This window comes from Cornus florida, unplaced genomic scaffold (genome assembly GCF_030987335.1).
Source record: "Cornus florida cultivar Cherokee Brave unplaced genomic scaffold, ASM3098733v1 CherokeeBrave_3.0.0_Hap2_Chr02, whole genome shotgun sequence".
NCBI lineage: Eukaryota > Viridiplantae > Streptophyta > Magnoliopsida > Cornales > Cornaceae > Cornus > Cornus florida.
The window spans coordinates 3,921,812-3,947,276 of record NW_026775572.1 but is presented as its reverse complement, the minus strand read 5'-3'; the positions used below and the strand labels follow the sequence as shown (position 1 = coordinate 3,947,276).

The 25,465-nt window shown below is 33.9% G+C and overlaps 2 protein-coding genes across 3 annotated transcripts; both read right to left on the bottom strand.

The window, feature by feature from the left end:
• Positions 1–452: 452 nt before the first annotated feature.
• Positions 453–10,175, bottom strand: LOC132293182 (rhomboid-like protein 15). 2 transcript variants are annotated; one of them, XM_059790542.1, is made up of 13 exons: positions 10,025–10,175; positions 8,723–8,888; positions 6,208–6,511; positions 5,895–5,927; positions 5,709–5,800; positions 5,445–5,518; positions 4,259–4,353; positions 4,122–4,191; positions 2,084–2,265; positions 1,422–1,473; positions 1,273–1,329; positions 910–984; positions 453–791 (listed from the first exon to the last, which is right to left on the bottom strand). In XM_059790542.1, the coding sequence occupies exons 1-13, from the start codon at positions 10,046–10,048 to the stop codon at positions 789–791; spliced, it is 1,227 nt and encodes a 408-aa protein (XP_059646525.1). In that variant the 5' UTR covers positions 10,049–10,175; the 3' UTR covers positions 453–788. The 2 variants fall into 2 exon arrangements, with proteins under 2 accessions (XP_059646525.1, XP_059646524.1); XM_059790541.1 differs by lacking the exon at positions 453–791 and having other exon boundaries at positions 898–984.
• Positions 10,176–12,435: 2,260 nt separating this feature from the next.
• On the bottom strand, positions 12,436–16,862 carry LOC132293179 (uncharacterized). Its single transcript, XM_059790534.1, has 4 exons — positions 16,451–16,862; positions 15,861–16,019; positions 13,359–13,440; positions 12,436–13,059 (listed from the first exon to the last, which is right to left on the bottom strand). The coding sequence occupies exons 1-4, from the start codon at positions 16,808–16,810 to the stop codon at positions 12,908–12,910; spliced, it is 753 nt and encodes a 250-aa protein (XP_059646517.1). The 5' UTR covers positions 16,811–16,862; the 3' UTR covers positions 12,436–12,907.
• Positions 16,863–25,465: the final 8,603 nt, after the last annotated feature.

Below are 25,465 nucleotides of genomic sequence, written 5' to 3'. Positions count from 1 at the left end.
GGTGAGTCTAATTTATATCTTCTAGTCTCCCAAAATTTGTTTGCCTAATTTTCTTTCGGTTAATTAGCGAACCTGAAAAAAAACCCTCTCTTTGGTCTCCAACCATTCCTGCTCTCTAACCTCAATATTTAATTTCATCTGAAGATGCAAAATCTATTCATTCCATTACGAGAAGACATGGAGTTTACTACTTAAAACTGTTATCATATAACGAATTTACAAAAGATCATTGAAACAAAAAAGGAACCTTGAACAATTAGGTTCAAGTGTATTTGAAATAATTTCCTAATGGTGTCATTATGCCACATTGTAAAAATTTAGAACATCATAACATAAAAGTAACAGCAGAACACATCATAGCACAAAATTGAGCTCTAAATTTGGTCTGAAAGTGGAACTAGAAATCTATCGCCTTAAATTGTCCATCAAAATACATAAAGACATCAATCAAGTTGGGTAGCAACGAAGTTCCAAACTGCCAATGCATCTTCAAGTTCAATAACCAATACATAAAGTTTTCAAGATAACAATTTACCCATCAAGTTGAATTTCAGTTACACTATCTCCTTTCCTTCTGAGAAAAGTTTGTATGATTGTGTACACATCAAAATATCTCCCCACTCCTCCTTTCTCATACACCACCACCCCCTCTCTAAAATAGGATATAAAAAAAAGAAAAAAGAAAGAAAAATGCCTGTCAGAAAATATAATATCCAGAAGAGAACTCTTTGTTCATGGGAGGTCTTCATGAAGTCCAAGTACGAGCAGTCTATTACGATTTACCCTGCTTACTGTCAGATAAAATAATCAGTCAGTGAGAATTCAGTCACCAGGACTACTGAATCATGACCCCTCTATATATACACACACATATATATTTATAAGTAATCATGAGCCTCAAATATATACCTGTTGGCTCATAAGAATTTCCACTGCTACATTTAAATCCCCATCAGCAGCTGCCACTGCAACTTCAACCTGTGTCTGAAACAATCCAAAGGCACTCACACTCAAAATCCCCCATTTCACTTTGATACATGCACATTGAAGTAAACATCAAGAATGAATACATATTTTCAGCTATATGATCACACCCATTTTTCTTTGGATAAGTTGTTTTCAGCTATGATCCTAAATCTCACTCAAAAGAATGTGGTAACATATTTTTCGATCTTCAAAAATCCCTTGGGTCGTCCAAGTATAACGCGAAAAGGAAACCAATAAATTAAAACAAAACCATGTAGGTATGCAAGATATAGGCAATGATTTTACCTTTTCAAAACCCATTGCTACAAGCTTTTGGATATCTTCATCAGACACAACTGAGCCCTAAAGTCAGCAGCCAAGTAAAACAAAAATGTTTGAGAACCAGAAAGACAAAAAGGAGGCAAGAGCCCAACTCTTATATCGAAAAAACTAACCTGATGGCTTGGAAGGCCACCGGCAGTAGTTAAACCATCTACCACTGCCTGCCTGAAAAGTCAAACAATGAAAGACCACATTTAGATTGGAAAAAAGTGATACCTATCATTCATGGTCCACTTCACTGCAACAATCTAGGATTATCTATTGTAAATCTGGCAAAGCCCACTTGTTCACGCAACAGATTCTAGATCTATTCAAATCACTAGATAATTTTCCAATCATATTTCAGAGGCAACAGTGGTCATTTTGATCTAAAATGTATTTTCTGATAATTTTCCTCGTGATATTTTGTTTTCTGTAAGCTAGAGAAAGGGAGGACAACTCAGCTGCATATTTCACAACAAATTCCCTCTGAATGTCCAACCCAGTAAATATGTACTTTTTTGAACTTACATGAAGAGAAACATTTTTTTTAACCAAATAAAAACATATTCAAACAACATTAAAAGGCACATGTTCAACTCTAAGGGATCATAATCCAATTAATCTCTTTATAAACTTGGCAAGATTTCTCAAGAAGTAGAACAGAATCACAAATTAAAACCAAACTCGAAGCTTCAATTCATATCAAATCTAATTTATCATCCAATCAATGATCTTTATAAACTATGAGAACCAGTTAGTTCACTAAGATGCACCAATGGACTTTTCATAATACCTTCCATCTAAAATCTGCTGTCCTGCACTAATTGCTGCTGGACCTGATGGATGATTAGGGCTGCTGCTATTATCCAAGAGTCTTGCCTGCAGGCTTGAATCAGAACTTAAGGTAGAAACTGTTTGACTTCGACCAGAACCAAGAGACCTTCCCCTCCCAGGGAATCTACTGTCTTGGGCTGTCTGCATATTGAAATGACAACTTATGAGAAGACCAAAAGGAGGGGGAGACACACACACAAAAAAAAAAAGATGTACCAGAAAACATTTGAGGCTACAGGATTTGTGCTTAGGGATTATGATGGTATAATTCCATATCAGTACAAAATGAGGATGCGTGCACTGTTAGACTTACTGTTTGGACCAACACCAAGATTGATTTCAAGTATTCACGGTATCAGAACTTCGGTAGAATAATTGTTAAGATTACATATTACATGAACTAGTACATAGCTACAAATAAATTAACATTTCAATGATATCTTTTTGTTTTTTTTTTTTTTTTTTTTTTGATAAGTAACATTTTAATGATGTCTTTTAGAATAAGAAAAAGAGTGGATCAAACGAGGGGGAGACTACCAAATCACAAGGTTTATATACATGGTGTGTGTGTACGACACATTTGTCCAGATCTACAATTTATTAACGCCAAGCTCACAAGGTCCATATACATAAGCTAACACATTTGTCCATGTCTGCAAAGTTACAAATTCCAAGCTAACAAATTTGTCAACATCATCAAGAGTCAAGATCAACAATTTATGACATATATGTAAAGAAACATGCAACAAACGACACATTCACAATATCACTTTTTCTTGACAATCTTGAGAAAGCTAGCTCAAGTACTGAGTTGAAATTGTGTAATCATAATATCACAAGTCGCTCTTTCTTGTGAAAACTTGGACATATTTGTTTTTTGTAAGCTGTCATGGATTTTACACCAATGATCAATTCAGTGCAATTAAATAAAATTGTATTTTAAATATAAATTCCTTACAATTAAAAAACACTTATACGGTTATACTGAAGTTCCAAGTGCGCAACCTAAAAATGAGCATTTGACAATAAATAGCCATATAATTATTAATATGATGGAATTTTGAACTATTTTTACTTTTAAGCTACCATGGAATTCTGAATTTTATTGATCAACACAGTGGAATTATGTCTTAGTTTCAAACTTTCAATAGCGGCGGGACCAACTGTTCTGACCCTCAACCTGATCACTTTTTTAGATTAAAAGACCGACGATGATAAATGCTATAGGAGAGACACTACTCTGAACTCTATAGATAGCCGGTGCTAAATAATTCCAGCGTATGCTTGCTGCCTGATTTCATTTACTTCGGTCACCATAATGAAAACCAAGTAACAAGGCCTTAAGAGTATCCATTTTCTTCTCTTGTTCAAATTTTGCAACTCCAAGTTAATATGAGGGGCCAAACCCTTCTTGAACCACACTATCTATGTTTCATATCAAAATTAAAATGGTCAGAAATGTAAAAGGTCCAGCTTATCCGTGTGTTAGAAGCATCCATAATTAGCAAAAGTCAACTGGCAAATGTAGAAGAACAGAGAACATCAACTAAAACAACAGGTTGTCCTATTAAAGAAGTAAGAATTATATAGCAAAGCCCAAGGGGTTGGCCTAGTTGGAAATGACTTGGACCCTGGTGCCTCATGAAGCATCAGGTCTCAGGATTGATTCCTGCTACGTGCAAACAATTCCTTGGGAAGGAGGGGGGGTGGTAACCAACTAGAAAAAAAAAGAAAGAAAGAATTATATAGCAGCATTATTGAACCAGGGGGAAAAAAAGTCCCAAAAACAAGATGAAGTACTGCAGCAAGAGTAAAAAAGAATGCAGCACTGCTTCCAACACATACAGGCACATACTCAATTAAACCTATGATTTATGTATAAAAACTTACAGGCACATACTCAATTAAACTTATGAATTATGTATAAAAATTTACGCCACACACAAATATACATCTAAGACAGCCATTTTCAACATTGCTGAGAATATTCTCAATACCTGAGCAGATGTTTCCCTTTCTGGCATCCACGAAGAAAGATTTCTCCACATATTTCCGGAAAGCAACCCACTGTTATAAAATATCAAATTAGAAGTTATGTAAAGGGACTAAGTAAAACCAAAATTGCAGACTCTACCTGGATGTTGTATTTTGACTTGAATATGTGGGGATATAGCCTGAAGAATTTCCGCCAGTGCACAATATAAATTTTGGTCGCCTCACACAAGTTGCCTGAAAATCAAACCCAAAAAGCTCATACTGATGCATGCTTATATATCATTAATGTTCACATGAAAAACAACACATTATTCAATTCATACATGTACTTATTTTCCATGTAATACAATTTTTTTATGCAGTTATAAGACATCTTTAAGTAGGATAAACAGAAGATGAAATCAAAAATGTCATTTACTTAAAAATGCAACACAAGTTGAAAAGTACAAAATGTAAACTGTAGAACTATTAGCTATCAAGAGGGAGGCAGACCACACCCCAAGTGTTTGTCAAAGACACTCCAGGTGCTTGCCTAGGGACTCCAGCTAGGCAAGGCCCTGCCACTGCACTTTTGATACCCATGTGAAGTGTTTTTAGTGAGGTGCTAACCTATGATTCCTAGATGACCAATATTTGCTAACACAAAATGTCCAATCAGCACTTTTATCAAATACTTGCCTTTTCCCTTTGCTGATTAATTTTTCAAATCTAACTCTCTTAGTTCAGTTCTCTTTCAGGATACTTTTACAGTTTTCTTTACTACCTTAGAATTGCCAGCGACTTTGAAGGATATTGTACAGACAAAAGGAAAAAGTAACATGGAAAACAGAAGTAAAATTTTGAAGGATGTACCTACATGTTTTGTACACATACTGTACGCTAATTTACCAACAGCACTAAGAATTTAAGAAACACTCTAGCAGTAAGATGCATTCTATAATGTTTAACCATAGTGAAGTTAAAGAAATAAGTAGATCTGTTACATGCCTGTATGTGTCTCTTGGGAAATGAATCATCCCATTATGTTCAGCTCACATTTAAACGAGTTCATTGCTTTACATGTGAAGTACTATTAATAGGATTTAGAAAATTTTTGTCAGTGTAAATGTTTAATGTCTTTTTTGGTGATAGTTACATTACACCTTCAGATGCCACAAAAAACAAAATTGAAGGATCAAAGGCAGACAAATCAACAGACAGTTCAGATCGTATCCATTATGTAATTATCCTATTTCTATACAAAAGGTAGACACATACAATCTTCAGACAGAAAAGGAAGGGCAAAGCAGTTTGTAATTGAAAGCCAATGCTTTGCAGATACTTACAAGCCAAGAGAAGGATTCGATGGCTGAAAAGAAGGATGTTCCAGGTATTATAAGGTTGAATAACCCACTGGTATCTGATGGAAAAAAGAATGTATTGTGAGTATATCCAGTGACTTCCTAAATTATTATTGAAGAAGAAAGAAAGAAAAGGATTGTAGTTGGAAATGTAATTGTAGAAGAAAAGGATTGTAGTTATAAAAAAAAAGAAAAAGGATTGTAGTTGGAAATGTAATTGTAGATCTTGGGAGGAATGGAGATACACACATGCAAATCCTGATAAAATGCCACATAGATGTCCAAGTAGTGATACATTGGTCATAAGAAGCTGGAACACTACCAATAAGATCCATGCATACCTGACACAGATATTAAAATTGAAAGTTTTACATATAACATTTTAAAATGAAAAGAATGAGAAAATCAAGCAGATCACTCAGCACGTTCATTTACCATTTAGCAGGAACATTGAATAATCCGAACATACTGCAGGAAACAAAGACAACAATCAGTACTCAGTAGATGACCCCACTAGATTGGACGAGAAATAAAAGAACTGTTAATTGCTGTTAGATAATTAGATGCAAACTACAACAGTTTGTGATCACGGATCCACTCCATGAATGTGTGCGTGTAACCCATCAAGCATTTGCATGCGTACATTTATTCCACATATGGACAAACAATTGAGAAGGATTCACATAAAAAAAAAAAAAATCCTATCATGCAAGGTGACATTATTTAGAAGTCCACAGGGGAAACAAACCTTCTAGACTGAACTCCACTTAGACTCGTCTCTATGACGATCATAGAGAATAAAACTCCCGAGAAGCCTATGGCACACTCATCCATGAGATACTGATATTGGTGGAAGGGATTATGGGCAGCCAGTAGTGCTATTAGAAGATGAAATATTGCATTGCTTGTAGCCAATAGAATTATCATGTACAACAAGCGGACAGATCCCATAACTCTCTCCAGCTCAGAGCCCAAAGGAACCAAAGCCATCATATTGAATAGAACATGTAGCATAGAACCGTGAAAAAGAATAGAGGTGTAAAACCTGTGCACTGCAAAAAAAAAAAAAATAACTACAATCAAAACTCTAATAATAATATTTTATGGTGATTGAAATTAAGATGGATATCTTATTGAAGGCAAGAACGAAGTCAACTCTACAGTAATAAATATTTGATAGTTAATAGTTCAATACTCCTTCCGTCCCATGTTAGTAGTCCTTTTTCGTTTTATAACTTTTTAAGGGACATGCAATTAATGCATTGTAAAATTACCATGTTGTCCTTTCAAGTTTAAATATGTATGTTATCAAGTTGGAAGATTTTTGAAAACTTAAACTATAATTATGAGCAGATTGCTTTTATTTGTTTTGACTTTTCAAATGGGACAAGTATTTAGGGACAATCCAAAAAAGAAAGATAGACTGCTAATATGGGACACAGGGAGTAATTGATAATTGTTGCAGGAGCAAACTTGGTTCAATGAAAAATTGTTAAATAATTCTATAACCTAATAATTAATAATTTTTGGAAAAAAAAAAAAATTATTAGGATATAACAATATACACAAAATTGTATATATATTTTTACATACGATATGTCAAATATATTTGAGATACTGAGATACTATATTGACCAGTCACATCAATTAAACTCTAAAATTGAACTCCGAAGTCACATAAATGCATAAATAAACCCTTGAGCCAATGAATAATAACTAATTCAAAAGAAATTTGACTTTATGATAAAATGCTAATTCATCCTTAAGTCACGAGATTGTTCGTAAAATATAATTTGATAAAAAATTATTGTCACTAGAAGATGATGATGACATTGAAGAGGTTAAGGATATCAAGAATGAATCAATTGTGGAAGTAACGAGATTTATCTACGTAGTGCATCATTTTCTGTATGATAAAGCAATATATTATCACTTTTTCATAAATTATAATTTGTACATTTTAAACAATTAAAGGCAATACTAAGACCAAAACAAGTTTAACAGCCTCAATCTTTCTAACTTTAAGGAACAAAAGAAAAATGAAACTGAAAAGCAAACTTATGTAGTAAAATTTTCCATTCTTAAAAAAGGAATTTCCATACAACCAGAACCAGCCAGTGACTCAACCTGAATAACATGCATAATATAAATATATATGTATATATTAATTTTTGATCCAGAATTAGGATAATATATGAAAACTGGGTGACAGATCAAAATGACCAGCCATGTGATCAGAAATCTAATGCTGGAGACAGGACTGGACTGGTCCAAAGCCCACCGACTAAGTCGTACGCTTAAGATTTAGGCAGCCAAAGAGGTCAAAGCTGCAGCCTTAACCAAAGTCATGAGTCTGCAGGTTTAGGAAAAAGATCTTTTCTGGTAAGGAATCGAAAGGATATTTTACCTTAGAAATTATATGCCTTTCATCAAATAACTAAAATAAATCATATGCATTTAAAAAAAAAATTATAGCGACCAGTCCGGGAAAAAAAGTATATAGCGACCAGTCCGAAAAAAAAAAAGTCCTTTTTCATACATCTTCAGCCTGAGGTAATATCTAGCATGAGCCAATCTGCTTATATTTAACACTGCATTGTGCATGACCTGAGAATAGCCTAAACATTGTCTAGCACACAATCAGCCTTATCAGAACTGCACCAGTTTGAGTATTCGTTCAAACTTCAGATCCTCAATATTGATACTCAATTGAACTATGAAACTGCAATGGTTACTAATATAGATCTAATATTTCAGGCCTTCAATAAGGTGCTTGAAGGTTAAACTGAAATCAAAATGCTCGGGATATCATATATTGTACATGAATATCTATGTTACATAACAGTGTAGGAGAGATAACAAAGAACAGAAAAGACCAAAAAAAAAATTGTATGGATTGAGGAATCAAACCTCAGCCCCCAATAGATCACAAAGGCCACTGAAATCATACCTATGTTCTTTTAGGCAATCACAGCCAAAAGAAGACGTGTCAGACATCACAAGCAAAGTGGCCCAAGATAATTCCTCACTTATCTCAGCATTGATAAGAAAAAGCAATGAACGAGCGAAAGAATGCATTTTTAAAATAAAATATATTATTAGAAAGATAAAGTCATATACAAACTATTAATCTATAATTGTTTCACAATTCAGGAGTACCCATAATGTCATGGAATGAGGTTTCCCATAACTAAATTCTTACACCGCAATGATAAGATACACTGGATAATCTGTAACTAATGAATCACCCTAAGAGGATGTACCTTGAAACCTTGAAATAATTTCCGAGGGCAAGAAGCATACTTCAACAAAAGAATCGTATCCAAACAAAAGACAGACCAAGTAAATGGCTCCACAGACAATCACCACTGCTGAAGTAACAAATGGAATGCCTTCCCACCATTGGCCCACCCTGGTAGGCAATCCTGCCTATACACACCACAAGAATATAGTTTGTCAAAGAGAATATGGTTAAACCAAAGAATAAGGTAAAAACATAAATTCAACCTCTTTAATTCTAATGAATTTTTTGGTGTTCATAAATCATTTAAATCAAGACTAATCCCTAAAGAGTCACCCAACCACCTGAAAACCTTATAACTCCAATTATTTTTTTCCATTTTAGATTATGGAAAAAGAGAAAGCATTGATAGTTCAATACGGGCATTAATTAGGGAAAAAGAAATAGATGTACGTGTTCATCAAATGTATCCATTATTACCTTTTCTATTTGCTTGTTCATATCGTTTTATAATTTTCAATGATCAACAAAATGCACTCACTCAAACACCTGGAATATATCATCATCATCCTTGCCTTTATCCCATATGGATGGGGTCAGGCACATGAATTCTGTTTTCCATTTTTCCATTACCACGATTATATATTCTAGCAAACAATGGACACATATCATTATTTCCTTTTATTATGCATGGTTTAAAATACTAGTCACTACAAATTGTACTGTATTTAACTACTAATTACATCTTCCACCAACTGACTACTGAAGAGGAAAATGAGAAATAAATCAGATTGCCTCTTCAAAACCACTCAAAAACATAACCAACGAGCAAAATTTCTTTGTAGTCAAATTCATAGCACTTTCGACTCAAAAAACACTTCAAAAGAAACTTCAATTATCATCCACAGAAGGTAATCATCTTCTTTATACGCAGGGGTTCCTTGATATAGACAAAACATCAGACACCTAACGAAAGAAATAAAAATATGACAAAAAATCTAACATATGGCATAATTAGGGTTTCCCATTCATTCAAAACCACTAGTTTCTTCAACGTCGCCCAAGAAACAGGGGCACCGATATGATGCCGTAGAATGGTATTTATAGTGTATTACGCGCTGTTAATCTACTCAACAGTCTAATCGAAAATTCGAAGCATGAATTTGATTCAAGAAAAACCCTAAAACCCCATTGTTGTGTCGGATGCAAAACTGTGTATACAAAACACACTATACAACGTTCACATATGCATATATCACACAAACACACTTCGAAGCAAGAAATAAAGAAAGAATGAAGAATGACTGGTCTTTGTAGTTTTTACCTCAGAAACAACGTTTGATCTCATTTTTCTGCGTCTTCTACGTGGTGTACTTTGAACGTTTCTGAAATGAAACCAACACTGATCTCTGGAGTTCTCTGGATCTTCTTGATTCGAAATCGGATCAAAAGTTCGGGCGGGTGAAACTATTACGTGTAATCAGAACGCTAGCGGGTTCATAGGGGCGGGTCAGTGCATACGGACTCGCAAGTCAATATTGTTTTTTCCTTCCTTACTCGTTTCTCCTCAAGCTTGTTTACTTTTAAAAAAAAAAATAAAAATACCCGAAGCAAAAGGAGTGAAATGGAGACAATACTTTGACTAGTGAAGGTAAGAGAAACACAAGTATTTACTTGAGATAGAAAAAATTATAACACTTTCATTTTATATCTACGCTGACCTTTTCTCTCTTACTTACTACACTCTAAAAGGGAAACAAATGATATAATAGCTCAGTCTCACAGGTGATCCAACGATTATTATTTTTTTTTTTTGAGTGAATCTTAAATTTAAAAGTTTTTTTGAGTTGACTTGTTCTGAGATAACAAATTTTGTATTTTTTTTCGATAACTGCATATAGATTTTTAAAAATTTAGTTTAAAAAAAAAAATTCAGAGAACTCAAAATAGTTTGTTTTTTTTTTTTTTTTTTTTTTTTTTTTTTGAGTTTTTAGAACTGTCTTTTAAGTGAAAAAAAAAAAAAAAAAACAAGTGAAAAAAACTAAGTCTCTAATTATTACCTCAAAAACTCAAAACTTTAGGAAGAAAAAAAAGAAGAAGAAAAAAAAAAAAAGACAATAGATTGTTCAAAGAATAAAGTAGAAATAAGGAGGGAAAAAAAGAAAAGAAAGAAAGAGTAGAAATAAAGATTTAATAGAAAGCAAAATTCTTATCCCTGCATGGGAGAGATTTAATTTTTTAGGAAGGCCAGAGGATGTGTTAGAAAGGAATTTTTCCTTTTCACTGTTACCATTATGTTACGTTTGGTGTGCATGAATGGAATGAAATACCTATTCCAACCATTCATTTATTTGGTATGTAATTTAAAGTGGGAATGACCATTTCATTGGAATAAAAATTCATTCCATAACTAAACCTATGACATGACCATTTTACTTCCACGTAAATTTTTTTAAATAATCCACTTCCCAAAAAACCTCATGTTCCAATTTCAAAAACCACCACTTGTTTCAAGTCCAAAAACTATCACTACCTTCTACCACAACCACCTCCGCCTTTCACCACTACCACCACCGATTTCCACCACTACCACCCCCACCACCACCGTCACCGACTATCACCATCGCCCACCGCGTTCCATCACCACCGCTACCACCTCATTTTACCACCGACACTGCCTTCCTTTGCCGCAACCACCACCTTCCACCACTACCGCCTTTCACCACCACTACCGCCTTTCACCACCACCACCGCCACCACTACCACCGCCGCCGCCTTTCACCACCACCACCGTAGTTCTGAGATAACAAATTTTGTATTATTATTATTATTATTTTTTTCTGACTGCAGACATATTTTTAAAAATTTAGTTAAAAAAAAAAATGTTTTTAGAGAACTCAAAATAATTTTATTTTTTTTGAGTGAGTGAAAAAAAAAAAAAACAAGTGAAAAAAACTTAAGTCTCTAATTATTACCTCAAAAACTCAAAACTTTAGGATGAAAAAAATAAGACAATAGATTGTTTAAAGAATAAAGCAGAAATAAGGAGAAAAAAAGAGAGCAGAAATAAAGATTTAATAGAAAGCGAAATTCTTACCCTTGCATGAGAGAGATTTAATTTTTTAGGAAGGCCAGAGGATGTGTTAGAAATGAAATTTTCCTTTTTACGATTACCATTAAAGAAGGAGGAGATATGAGGAGACAATGAGGAAGAAACACTTAAATTTCACACAACATTTCTTCTTATTTTTTATTTATTTATTTAGGAATATTTCTGAAAATGTTAAATTATCAACCTCATTAAAGCATGTGATAGAAACGCGGGAAACCAATTTTCCCCCTTTTTAAAAAAAATATTATTTTTTGGTTATTTCATACTTTGCAACAGTGTTTTTTTACCATCCAAATTTTGCAATTCATTATGCTAAGCTTTCATCATCCTCTTCTCTTCACTGGTTTTCCTTTCCTACATTTCGTGACACTCAAAACACTATTGACACGTTGTAATTTTCTCAAAACATGGGGTTCGAATCAGATAGCCCAGCATCATATTTTTTATATTCAAAGCTGCTCGGAGTTTAGTATCTCTGGCTTCTCTATCATGTTCAAGGCCCTAAATTGTCAGGCAAAACAGAAAAATTTGTATCATGTGCATCAGAATGTTTCACAAGTCCAGAACTGCAAATCAAAACTTCAGCAAGGAAAAAGTGAGAAGAACAAAAAACCAAAACAATATGAAAAAGTAACTGCTCTTGGCACTTGAACATTCAAGATTAAAAAACATGCCTTCTAAGTTTAGGCTGTCAATTTCATTTAGGACAAGATTCCTCCATTTTTCCTTTAGAGAAAAGAAATCAAGCAAGAGTCTTAAGTGGCCCATGCACTGAATCTGTAGTTCAAAGTTCAACTGCATCAGATGATCTCAGCCATGGTGACAAGTTTTGGATCCAGGGCTCCTCTCGAACAAAATCTGCCAAGAAGAGTTGTGAAGCCTATAACAATTATAGCAAGCATTATCACTGGGAAGCCATTTTCTTTCAACGTGAAGTAGGAACAACAACAACCAAGCTTTTTCCCAACTACTTGGGGTCGGCTACTAACGGTAAGTAGGAATAAGTTAAATTGAGTTGGAAGTATAACATATAAAGAAAATCAGTCATAATAATTCTGACTTGCGTAGTTGAAATCGTGTGGAAAATGAAAGTATTTATTCCTCCCGTCCCCACCCTCCCAATCTCATCCCAGGGTCATAGTTTGTGAATAGTCGAAACTCGTTGCCAAGTTTGCTAGAGTGTTGAGGCCGAAAACCACATGGACACAAACCCAAGACCTCAGAAGCCCTGTCCTTTTGCACCTCTCCTGAACAAAAACATAACAATTACATCCATTATAGAAAAGGTTAGAAACAATCACAGGATCAATCCAATAACATAATATAAAAGGCTATGATGAGCCTATCTTGTTATTCACTTTCTAACTTCTAGTTCATTGTATAGATAGTAAAATAGTCATCTTATCCAAGTATCTGTTTTGTTATACCCGTACATCTGATATAAAAAGCTAGTACTCTAATATGCTTTGCTAATGGGTTATGATTAAAAATATATAATTAGAAGCCTTGGAACTCCAGTCCAGACCAAAACAAAATCAACAGTTACCTGTGAGTAGAAGCAAGTAAGATTTTCCTGATTGCACGAGAAAAGAAATTGTTTGAGCAACTTTCTCTAAGCACTCATTGCTCTGCCATAAAAAAATCAGTTGAAGGAGATCAATGATGTGAGATTGCATAATGTGAGTCACATCTGATCTTAGTGCCATTTTGAAAGATACAGGAACAAGAAGCAAGTGCCAGAAAAAAGAAACCAACAAGAATTTATAGGACAAAACTGAAATATATAAAAGGAAACCTCATTGTGCATGATTTTGACCCACCAAGAAGGAAAGAAAGTATTTGGTGCAATATCTGGCTAGAAAGCCACTATATTGACAACATCACATTCTTTGAAACAAAGCACATAGCAAACAGAAATAAATTAATGGGTGAATTTAATGACTTGAATGATAGCAGATGCATCTTGGATGGATCACCGATAATGTTATCATTAGTTTGTTTACATCTACCATATACAGAAAAGATCAACCTCTCCATCCATAGCACCATAGCAAGTTGACCTCTTAATATTTTCTGGGAAGTTATAATCCACTAAAGCTTAGAAATATACTTTCTATACATGATCAGATATCTTGAAATCTTCTGTATTCATCCAGAAAGTTAATTACCAAATAAGGTGGGTTAGGTAAATCTGACTAGTCTTACGAAATCGGCAGCTTAATTTTTTTTTTTTAAAAAAAGATTTCCTCTGATGGACCCTTGCATCCGATGAAACCAAAAAATGAACAATTGAAAAAATCTATTTAAAGTCAACAGGCAAATCAACAAAGGGAATGAGGACATTATCTAGAATTAATCCCGCCAATGCGAGGTGCTGGTAGGGGTAGGCTATGTATGGACCAAAAGTTTGCCATTGCTTGCATAAAGTGATTGCTCTTGTACGCAAACTCGTGCTTCTGCCTACTTTGCAGAGCAACAACATATATAGAAAACAAGTAATACCCAGAAAATCAAAAAGAAGTATTTAGGTCATTTAACATTTTGATCTAAGTAGTTTGATTGGAACCCACACGTTCACGCATTTATGTAGGCAACAAAATTGTCAGCCAGAATGGTCTGTATATCTAGTGTTTTGGAAAAGTTCGTGAATATAGGCCAAATAATCACAACAAGTGATTAAGTAGCCATTCTGGCCATAATTTGTTTCTTCCAAGTGATGAACTAGTAAGATTCTATCAAAAGGATTAGATACATGGTCTATGAGTCAAAACATGTAGATGACCACTTTTTCTAGGTCCAATTTCCACATATCTCAGTTTTAACCAGCCATCTCAGAATTTGCTCCTTATTCTTGCAATGTAGAGGTGAATTTTACGTTCAAGTATTGTACTCAGTACCCACAATCTCATATCTCATGAACCAGTGAAGAATAAAGGGTCTTGGACCAATCACTACGATTAATTACAGTAAACCAACAACTGATTACAACAGTTGCGGCTTGAATTAGGCCCCAAAATTGAACTACTCCACATGATGAGCTTTTTCCAAATTATTTTTCCTTCATATTTTATTGTAAGGTATATATGGACACACACATAAACAGGTTGGCTATATGGTTCGATTAGCCCCAAATATATGAATCAGATTGCAATGCAGGTCTCTGAACTTGCTTAAAAACGGGCCAAGCTTGGGTAAGATGCCTTGTACTTGGCCCAATCCAAAACGAATAAAGAGTTTTTATTCTGTTGAACTTGTTTTTGCATTTGGCAGACTCTCTAACAATGAAAAAAAGGTGAAAGAAAATTTTAGTACTTATTATAGAATGATTTCTATTAGCAAGGCGTCTTCTTATTTCTCAAAAAAATAAAAATAAAAATAAAAAAGTTCACTTTTTGTTATGCATTCTTTTATTAATTTCTGTCCAAATTTCATCAATAGATACATGTGCCCAAGAACGTGAGACGACAAAGCCCTGACAAACACCATACCATCCATGATGAACAAAGCAACATGTTTCAAGTCTTCAAGATGAAGTAAAATAAATCTTAAAAGCAAAAGCACCAAAAAGGTAACAACCATGAACAAGAAAACCATGAACAAGAAAACTTTACTACAAATAAGATTAAAAAAAAAAACTCTGTAATCATAATAAACAACACAATATCATACATAATTTTAACACACAAAAGAAAACACAAACATACAAAATCCCATCTAAAATCCAAGCACTAAAAGCTATACAAGTTCATAAGATCATATTACCCATTCACATCCATGTGCTTGACAATATATAAATAAACATTCTTAAACTAATATTAATTAAAAAAACCTTGAGGCTTGAACCATGTTAAGGAGATTAGTAGGAAGTAGTTCTACTTAAAAATAGTTAAAACGGGCAAAATCAGAGAGAAAGGATCATAAGAGCAAATGAAAAGCTTTCTTTCTCAAGTACTCTAAATGAATGGAATGGCCATAAAATAAGTACGAAAATGGAAAAGAACCCGCAGGTCTACAAGTAAATTCCCAGCAATGCAAAATAAGTTCTTACCAAGTAAGGAGGATCTGCAACTATAATTCGATATGCATGCTTCAATGATAATGGAAGCTCTTCCGGTTGGTTGTAGTCATAGAATGTGAACTCATTTCCATATTGCTCAAAACGTTTGTCATACTCAAGAAGTTGAACGGCAACATTAGGATCAATTTTCTGAAATTCAGATTAGGACAGAAAGGGAAGTCGCAAGTTATGACAAAGCAGTAGGTGAATGCATATTAAGAAAGTAAAAGATGAGACACATCAGTGACACTACTACCATCTATCAGTTTAAGACTTTACTACTTGGAACCTAAATTTTTTTTTTCTTCAATTGAATATTTTATCAATCATATCTATTATTATTATTATTTTTCATTACAAAGTAACCATTTTATAACCGAAATAAAGAACCATATAGTATCCAATCTGTGAAAGAATTTAGTTGGAAAATATAAAAATGGATTAACAATCAACCGATCATTAGCCAAATTCTTCAGCACAACTTGAAACACTTTAAGAATATTCATCATCGATAGTAATTTATTATAATGCTTAAAAAAAAGGTAATTAATAAAATTAAAATATACGCAAAAATTATATACCTTGAGATAAGCATAGAGTGTAGGGCAAGCAACGCAAGCCACCGACGGAGAATCGATGGACTCGCAGAGAGTGAGAACTTCTTTGGCAACGGTCTCGGCAGTTTCACGGTCGTACCAGAACTGGCTCAGCCTCCAATCCTCCGACACTAGTGCCACCTCCTCCTCGTCCAAGCCTCCGCCATCTACGGCGGCGCCGTCGTTGGAGACGAGGTTTTGGTTTTGTTCAGTTAAGAAATCTTTGAGGGCTTCGAGAGCTTGAGAACTCAGCATCGGCGGATCATCGTCGTCGTCGTCAATTCGCGAGTGTTCTTCTCCCTCGTCTCTCGCCACTTCCATTTTCGGGTTCTCTTCCTGAAACATCGCGAGGAGGTCTTTACCAGGGCATCAAACCTCAATTTCCGTGTTATTTTGTAAATTACAAATAGTGCCATGGGAATTTGTACATAGGTCCCTCTACTTTTAGACAATTCGAATTTTCACTTCTTTTCCGTTACATAAGGCGGAAGATACCCCTGCTAGGGCATGCATTTTTTTACCCAATATCTGATTTGGAGTCGTCGTCTTCTTCTTCTTCTTTTTTATTTTTTACTTTTATTTTTATTTTTTTATTTTCTTTTTGAGTTTTGGGTTACAATTTTAAATCTGAATTAAAAACGAGTTGGCAATGAGTGTTATTTGAAAGATTCAATCATCATCATATATAAATGTGAAAAAAAAAAAATATTTTTTGGTATCGAGTCACTTAAAATATCAAAATTCACTCTTGAGTACTGTAGTTATTCATTGCATAGGCTCAATATTAATTTGAAAAAATATATAAAAGTTCTTTTAATTTGTCATAATAAACTTGATTACTGGAATGAAATAAAGTTCACAACTCACAAGGCTTAAGATGCTAATTATGTTTATTTAAATATCATCTTCTTACGTTTTGAAATGCAAAAATACTAATTAAATTCTTGTATTGAGATTTTGCTAAAAGTATTTTTTTTTTCTTTCAATTTGAATAGATATATACTCAATAATTAATACAACTAGTGTAATAATATAGGTGGGAAAAAAAAATGATTAGCTAATGATAGAAAATATGAGTTTAATAATTCTTTGGGCTCACTATTAAATCTCTGTAATTTGTTGAGATCTAATAAGGAAATATAAGTTTTAATGGACGTAATAATATAAGGAAATAAATAAATTTGTGGTAAGAAAATAAGTTTTAGAAAGGTAATAATATGAGAAATTAGTTTTTTTTTTTTTTTGGTCATTGAACAGAATCTCATACACAACCACTTTGGAGACTCGAAATCTCACTATTCACTTTGAAAAATACTAATGAGTCACAAGACTTTTAGTGGGAGCTTCTGTTATTGATTAGGGTCTAATAGTATACAGAAATAAAATTTTTAGAGAGGTTACATATTGGCTGGGCTTAGGCTCGGTCTAATTGCATAAAGAAATAAATTTTTTAGAGAGATTACATATTGGTTGGGCTTAGGCCGGCTAAGTTGCCTCCGGCTCTTGCCAGCGCTTCACAGACACTGGCCATTTTAAGGGATAGGATGTGGAATGAGAGACTTGCCAATAGACTATATTTTTGGAGTTGCATAAAATAGATTAGATCATTTCAAACTAATTTTATTTTATGAGTTAGATGTCAAATATGAATTTCATATATCCTATGTTTGGGAGCACGAAATGAGCATCTTGAATGTGGGATTAAAAGAAATTCAGTTAAAAGTCGAAATTAAAATTTTCTCCAATCTCAAGTTGAAAGCAAATCATAGGTACAAATTTGAGTATATCCTTAAGATCTAACTCAAATTCAGATTCAACAAGCATGAGCCTTAGCATTGATGACATGTTTGGAATTCACTCCAATTTATGTTGTACTCTTTCCACCGCTCAATGGTACCATTCACCATATATTTTAGATAAACACTTGTCACTCCCGAATTTGGGTGAGTTCACGGTTGGAACGTGAACAATTTGCCAAAGAAAAATACTCAAATATCAAATCAAGTGATTTAAACAACCAATTTATATCTTACCATTAGATCAAAAGGTACACCTCAAAAACCTATGATAGGGCATGAGAGGCAATGAGTGTAATTTGCCTTGCAGCTTTTTCCACAACAAATTAGGCTTCTGAACTCATGTAGGCCAAAAGCCAATTAGATCGTAGGGTTCACAGAGAAACTTATCACTTAACTACACAAGTGTCCACCCATAATTCAGTTTTGAGACTAACCAAGCCAAGGCTTTAAAATTCTAGCATTAATTTGGTAAATTTCTCCGGGTTTGAATATTATATGGCAAAATCTTAAACATAAATTTGCAATATACAGATTTAATTAAAATTTTCAGATAAAAAAAATTTACAAATTCAACTCATCCTATAATTTCTAATAAATAGGATAAAATTTGATCAAAAATCAAGAAAATTTGGCCCCAAAGAAGAAAAGAAAAGAAAAAAATAATAAAAACATTGGATTTCAACATTAGGGGCAGCAATACACTAAATTTGGAATTAAATCAATTTCCCTAATGGACAGAATAGTGACAGCCCTGCGGCCACACAAATAAAACATAGTTTACAGCAATAAATGTGAGGGAAAAAAACAAATAATAAACGGCCACTGAAATTCCGAAAAACTACAACATCCACACAGAACCTACCTTATCAACTGGCATCACCCTACAATTGCAGTTCTTATTTCACCTTTCCCTCTTCTATCTCTTCTCTGTTATTTCCTGGAACTCAAAATTGTTAAGCATAAAAGGAAGAAACCGTGAACCAAATTAAAATTTTCTACAGAACCCAAATTTAATTATTTTCTATTACCAATAAGGGGAAAACAACAACTATCAGTACTTGACGTTCCTCTACAATTTTAGACATTCCATGGAGGCATACTAGCTATTTTATCCTACCATGACTAGGTCTCTACAGACTCTACTTACAGTAAGTATACCTAAAGTAGCCAAATAGAATTAATAACAAATTCAGGGGCATATGAAACCAATCAAGGTCTTGGCCATTGACAGTTTCAAGTTGTCAACAAAGAATCAGGAGGCAAACACAGCTCCGACCATCCAAAAATAAGTTTGCCCCTGTAAGACCACTTGAGGCCTTGGTTCCACACTCGATCTAAATTGTCTTCAGAGATGCATGATTGGGATGGAATGGGTAAAACAAAGCTTACCTAACAGGTAAAAAGTCATATATACTATAGTTGGGGAAACGTTCAAACAAATTCCTACAAGAGCACGGCAAATTCCACAATCAATCTAAATTGTTCTTGGCAGCCTTTTGGCAACAATAAGCACTAAACGTTAGCATTACCAAACGACCCCTTAGATGTCAAAGGAATTTATGGAAATTTAGAAAAATATTGTCCACTAAAAGTGCAATGATCGGAGACATTGTATCTGGACTACGTTTGGCGTAAGAAGAAGCGATAAAGTTATTCACAAGGAACATTTTACTTTGAATCCACAAAGTAGGTGTTTTAAATCAAGAGATAATATAGAAAAATATGATATATTATTGATAATTGAATGAATAAAAGATAATTCTGCACTTGACAGTACAAATATTTATAATAAAAGAAAACATAACTCTAGAAGAAAACTAAAACATAAAGAAACCTAATAGCAAAAGAAAAATAATACTAAAAATAAGCCTAAAAATAAAATTTCTCTAAAAATTCCAAAAAAATATAATAAGAAACCTAATAAATAAAAAACACTAAATTTTAAATTTTAAATTTTGGAGCAATTCGAGTTCGTTAAGGCCTTGAACAAAAATCCTGAAATAATTAGCAAGCCTCGTACAAGACGATGAAACGTAATTTCGGAGCCCTAAACGAAAGTTTTCAGCTGAAAACCAGCATGACCCACAAGCTAAAGCTAGTGGGTTTTTTTCCAATGCATCGTTTCCATCCAAAAAACTCTATTGGTTTGTCGAAAACAAACTCATTGAAATGCTTGTCGAACTGTGCAGAATTATGTCCTACATCAGTCCCCTCGATTTAAAAAAGACTCGTCATCGAGTTTGGCTGCAAACAACATGAATTATTGCCTACCACAAAATCATATAGTTCACTGCCATGAGAATCTCCTAGGCACAGCACCAAAGTATTTTCATTAGCACATTTCTGAATAAAAACTTCTTTACTTACAATCTGCTCAAATAATGATCATTTACCAATTTGAATCACAAATTCATCAAAACCATATTGGACATGCAATTTAAAATTTTCTTTGACCCCGTCAACAATTGATTCATATTTTTCGCTTTCAACGTCAAACTTCTTGTCACCATCATCTTCTTTTGCCGCATTAAATTCCTTAACGACATCAACTTCAACATCAACAGGTGAAACAACAAAATTCTTTTCATGATTAATCTCACAGTAAGGTGGAAGAAACTTGGCTTGCAAAAAATATTTCATCTTCAACCAAGATCGTACTCGTGCTTTTCTTTGTTGTGCATGAGAAACTCGTAACTGTTCCCACCAATTAAAAGCTATTTATTCTAATTTATATGTGACCAATGCCACCTTATTATCCTCTTTAATTTTTATGTAATCAAAGAACCTCTCAAAATCTTCTAGCCAATTCAGAAAATCTTCAACATGAAATAAACCATTAAAACTAGGAGGAAAAATGTAACGATCCTAAATGATGTCAAAATTAAAAAAAAAAAAATCGACGTGATCTCTACTAAAAATCGTCCTATGACAACCTATTTAAATGCATTTTTAACCTGTCCTAACACAATAAACATATAATACATTCCATGGTGGTACAACCACATACTATATCATCCAGATATCATAATTACAGTCCCAAAATACAAGATTAATATCAAATGTCCGTGTTTTACAACATTTAGACAGTTTATACAAAAGTTACAGCCCATAGGTATACTTAAAATAAGAGTCCATAAGTCGTTGTACAAAATACATTATGCTTAGTCGTACAAAAATAGTGAGACTCAAGTACAAAAACAACAAAATAAGCTCCTAATCCATACTAAGTCTGTGGTAGAATGTCATCCGCTACTTCTTTCCCGTTTCCTGAAAAAAAAATGTTAAATAAAAGGGGTGAGCAAAATTGCTTAGTAGGTGGTGCCTAAGACACATCAACATTTAAGTATGCTTTTAACACAAATCCACATATACACATAAGCATGAATTCCATATACAAAACCAAATCAATCATTTTAGAGGCATTCATCTCAAATTTAGCATGTTTAACTATATTTAACAAAGAATAATTCACAAGGGAGCAAGAATCTCATGGATTAGGAACCTCTACCTCACTTTTAAGCAAAACCCCCAATTTTTACCTCAAACCCTCAAAATGAGTCTCAATTTTCGGACTCTCAAGGTTGCTCAAAATTGAAATTGCTGGTACACACGTGTAGAGCTCGCCGTGCTCTCCGTTTTGCCGTTTAACTTAAAAACACTAAGAAATGAGGAATTAATCAAGGATTGAAACCTTGAAGTGGGAAAAAGGAAAAAAAAGAAATCAGAGAGGAAGATAGAAGCAGGCAGCAGGAGAAAGTGAATTGAGCTTACAGAAAACCAAAACACAAACGTGGTCTTATGACCACTTTAAAACAAAACTGTGGGTCCCTCTAGTAATATATATATATATAAGACTTAAACATTACAAAAAACTCCTAGGATCATAATCCCCATGATTAGAATATCTTTGTGTGTCTCTATAACCCCCTCCCCCAAGACCTCTTCAGCGTAATCTTCATCATCACTGAATTCTTCCTCGTAAAAAAGATGCCTACGCAGCGGGATAGGGTTGTGATTCCGAACAGGATGAACGCGATCTTCGTCATCGTTACGCACCCTGTTGCTCCCGCAATTTTGCTCCAACTTAAACCTAGCAATCATTGCTTGAATATCTTGCAACATTCGCCGAGTTTTACACTGATAGCCTTGAAATTTGACCCTAAAAGGAGCCACTCTGTGCCGATCTTCATCGCTAGCGAGGTTGCCGTCACCACGTTCATCTGCCATCAGACTAGGAAAAGCCAAGGCTCTGATACCAACTGATGTAAGTGTTGGGAAACGTGCAAGTTTTAAAAACTTTTCGAGGGATTTTGCTTCATAGATTTTGATTCATCACATAGAGACAAGTTTTATAAAAAAATAAAAATATGATGTATCATTCAATTAATGGATTGAATACTTACATCAAAGGTCTGAGTAAACCTTTAAATCTTTCCTCTAAAGTGAATGTTCTCACTTATTGTAGATCCCTTAGCAAGATGCCTTCTCCTTGGATCTCCATCTTCTTGGTAATTGTTTTGCCTTTAGGAATCACTCACAAGCCTCCATGAATGACCTTGGAAAACTAGGCTTGTGGGAGCCTCCATTAGATGAGAACATAAACCCTAATTTTCTAGAGAGAGAAAATAAATTCCTTTTTCCTTCTTCTAAAAATCATCCCTTAAAATATACATAGACCATGTATATTTATAGGCAACATAAAGGTAAAGAAAAGGAAACAACGAATCCTTCTCAATCTCTAATTTACATGTCTCAAATCTAATATGATTCCAATATCAAGTTGGGCTATGAGTGAGAATCCATTGGGCCTATTATTTTATTGGCTACAATGAATTAATAATTGACCCGGTCTATGGACCCAATTCAATTAATTCATAAATTAATTTCTACTGCACTAAAAGAAATTAATTGAACTCCAATTAAATAATAAATAACCTCTAAGTCAATATTACACTTTGACCCCTCTATGCATAATTAGTTATCGGATAAATAAAGCCATCAACCCGACTACTTAATTAATATATTTATTTTGGTACCTTTGATTATTTCTAGCTCGATCACAATAAAACATTTGTTTGACAAAAATAATAATTTAAATAAATAAATATATAATAAATCATTTTGTCTAAAACACACGAAGGCCTTCGAATTTACTTTGTGATCAACCTAATCAATACAAAATAAATACAAGTAACAATGATGTAAATATTGAAAATATAATCCTCTAACTATTAATCACATAACTGCCCAAAGTGTCGGTCTAAGGATCCCGAAGAATCCGTCGAACAAATCAAAGTAATTATTAATTAATAAAAGATTCTATAATTTTCTCATGCTTAAGAGTCAAATGCCATGACGATGATAGGGAGCAATTGCATACGACGGCTCTCGCAATATATCTCAACCTAACGCGGATCCAGTTCAAGTCTGAATCAATTATGAGTCCATCCATAATTACTGACTATGAATAATTTATAATTACTATTTATATATCATGCATTAATTGCCATCACTTACATATATATATAAATATTTCTTGTAATCACAGGGACACTATCAATTTCATAGTGAATCGAAACATAATACATTGAATTCACCTATTATATAAATCATAAATATTTCAGATATGTCAGGAACATATGTCACTATAATCCAGATAGGAATTTGCTATGCCAGGGCATATAAATCCCAACAGCTCCCATTTGCCCTCATAGCCAATTCAAATTGCACCTAACACCAATGTTATCCAGATGATGATTAAAATTTTTGATCAATGACACCTTTGATAATGGATCAACAAAGTTGTGTTCCAATGCAATGTTCTGGCTACAAGTACATTTTCTTGCCGGACAATATCATGTAGAACATGATACTTCTTCTCAGTGTATCTTGTTCCTCTATAGAACCTTGGGTCATTGGTTTGGACTACTTCTGCACTATTGTCGCAACATAGCTCAATAGGCAGGCTAGTATACTCCACAACCTCTAAATCAGTGAGATCAAACCAATAGGCTTCCTTTGCCGCCTTTAAGGCTGCAATGTATTCCACCTGCAGATTTGAGTCAGCAGTTGAAATCTGCTTAACAATCTACCAACTGATTTCCTTTCCATTAAATGAACATACACTAAGTCATGAACCTCATAGTATCTACTTCTGATTGAAAATCAGAACTAGCATACCTGACTAGGACCATATCATCACATCCATAAATGAGTATGATATCATTGGTTCTCCTTAGGTACTTAATGAAAATTTTCACAACAGACCAGTTATCAAGTCCAGGATTGGACTGATATCATCTGACTATCCCTACAATGTAGCGGATGTCCTGTTCGGTATATACCATGGCATGTATGAGACTCCAATATGCCAAAACATATAATTCCAGTCTCATTTGCTCAATCTCCTCTGCTAGTCTTAGAAAACTACTTAGTAGAGAGAGCAATCCATATTAATAAAGCAAGAACTCATTCTTTGAGTTACGCATACCAAACCTGGTCAAAACTTTTCCAATGTAAGATTATTAAGATAATCCTATTTTCCTTTTAACCTGGTCTTGCAAAAGCTTGATCCTAGGAATATAGTTTACATCTTAAAAATCCTTCATTTAAAAGTAATTGAACAACTACCTCTTTATCTATGACAAAACTTCCACATCATTCTAAATGAGTAGGATGTCATATATAAATATAGAATCAGAAAAATAATGACATTCCCTTGTACACTCATGATTTATTCACTAAAAAATCTTCTGGTATCTTTTTGTAGATTAACTTACCTTCCATAGGAATCACCCTACTAGAAAGTTCTACAAGATCCCAGAATTTATTAGAATACATAGATTCCAACTCTGATTTCATAGTAACTCGCCAAAACGATCTGTATCCATATCGGTTCACGCTTCCGTGTAGCTTACTGGGTCCAACTCATGTTTAACAGGGATGTCCATAATGGTCTCACCTAAAAACATGATTCTGTCGGATTGGATAATAATCCTCCTACTACATTAATGTACCGATGCAGGAATCTGTGTACTAGATGATGCTGACGCATCAATAGGGAATTCATTTATTATTCTCAATCTCTATTATAATAAGTGTGTTCATATGTGGTACATCTGGTACTCATTCCATATTCTCTAACACTATGCTACTAGGTATATGATTCATAATATGATTCTCCTATAGATAAACAGTGAGT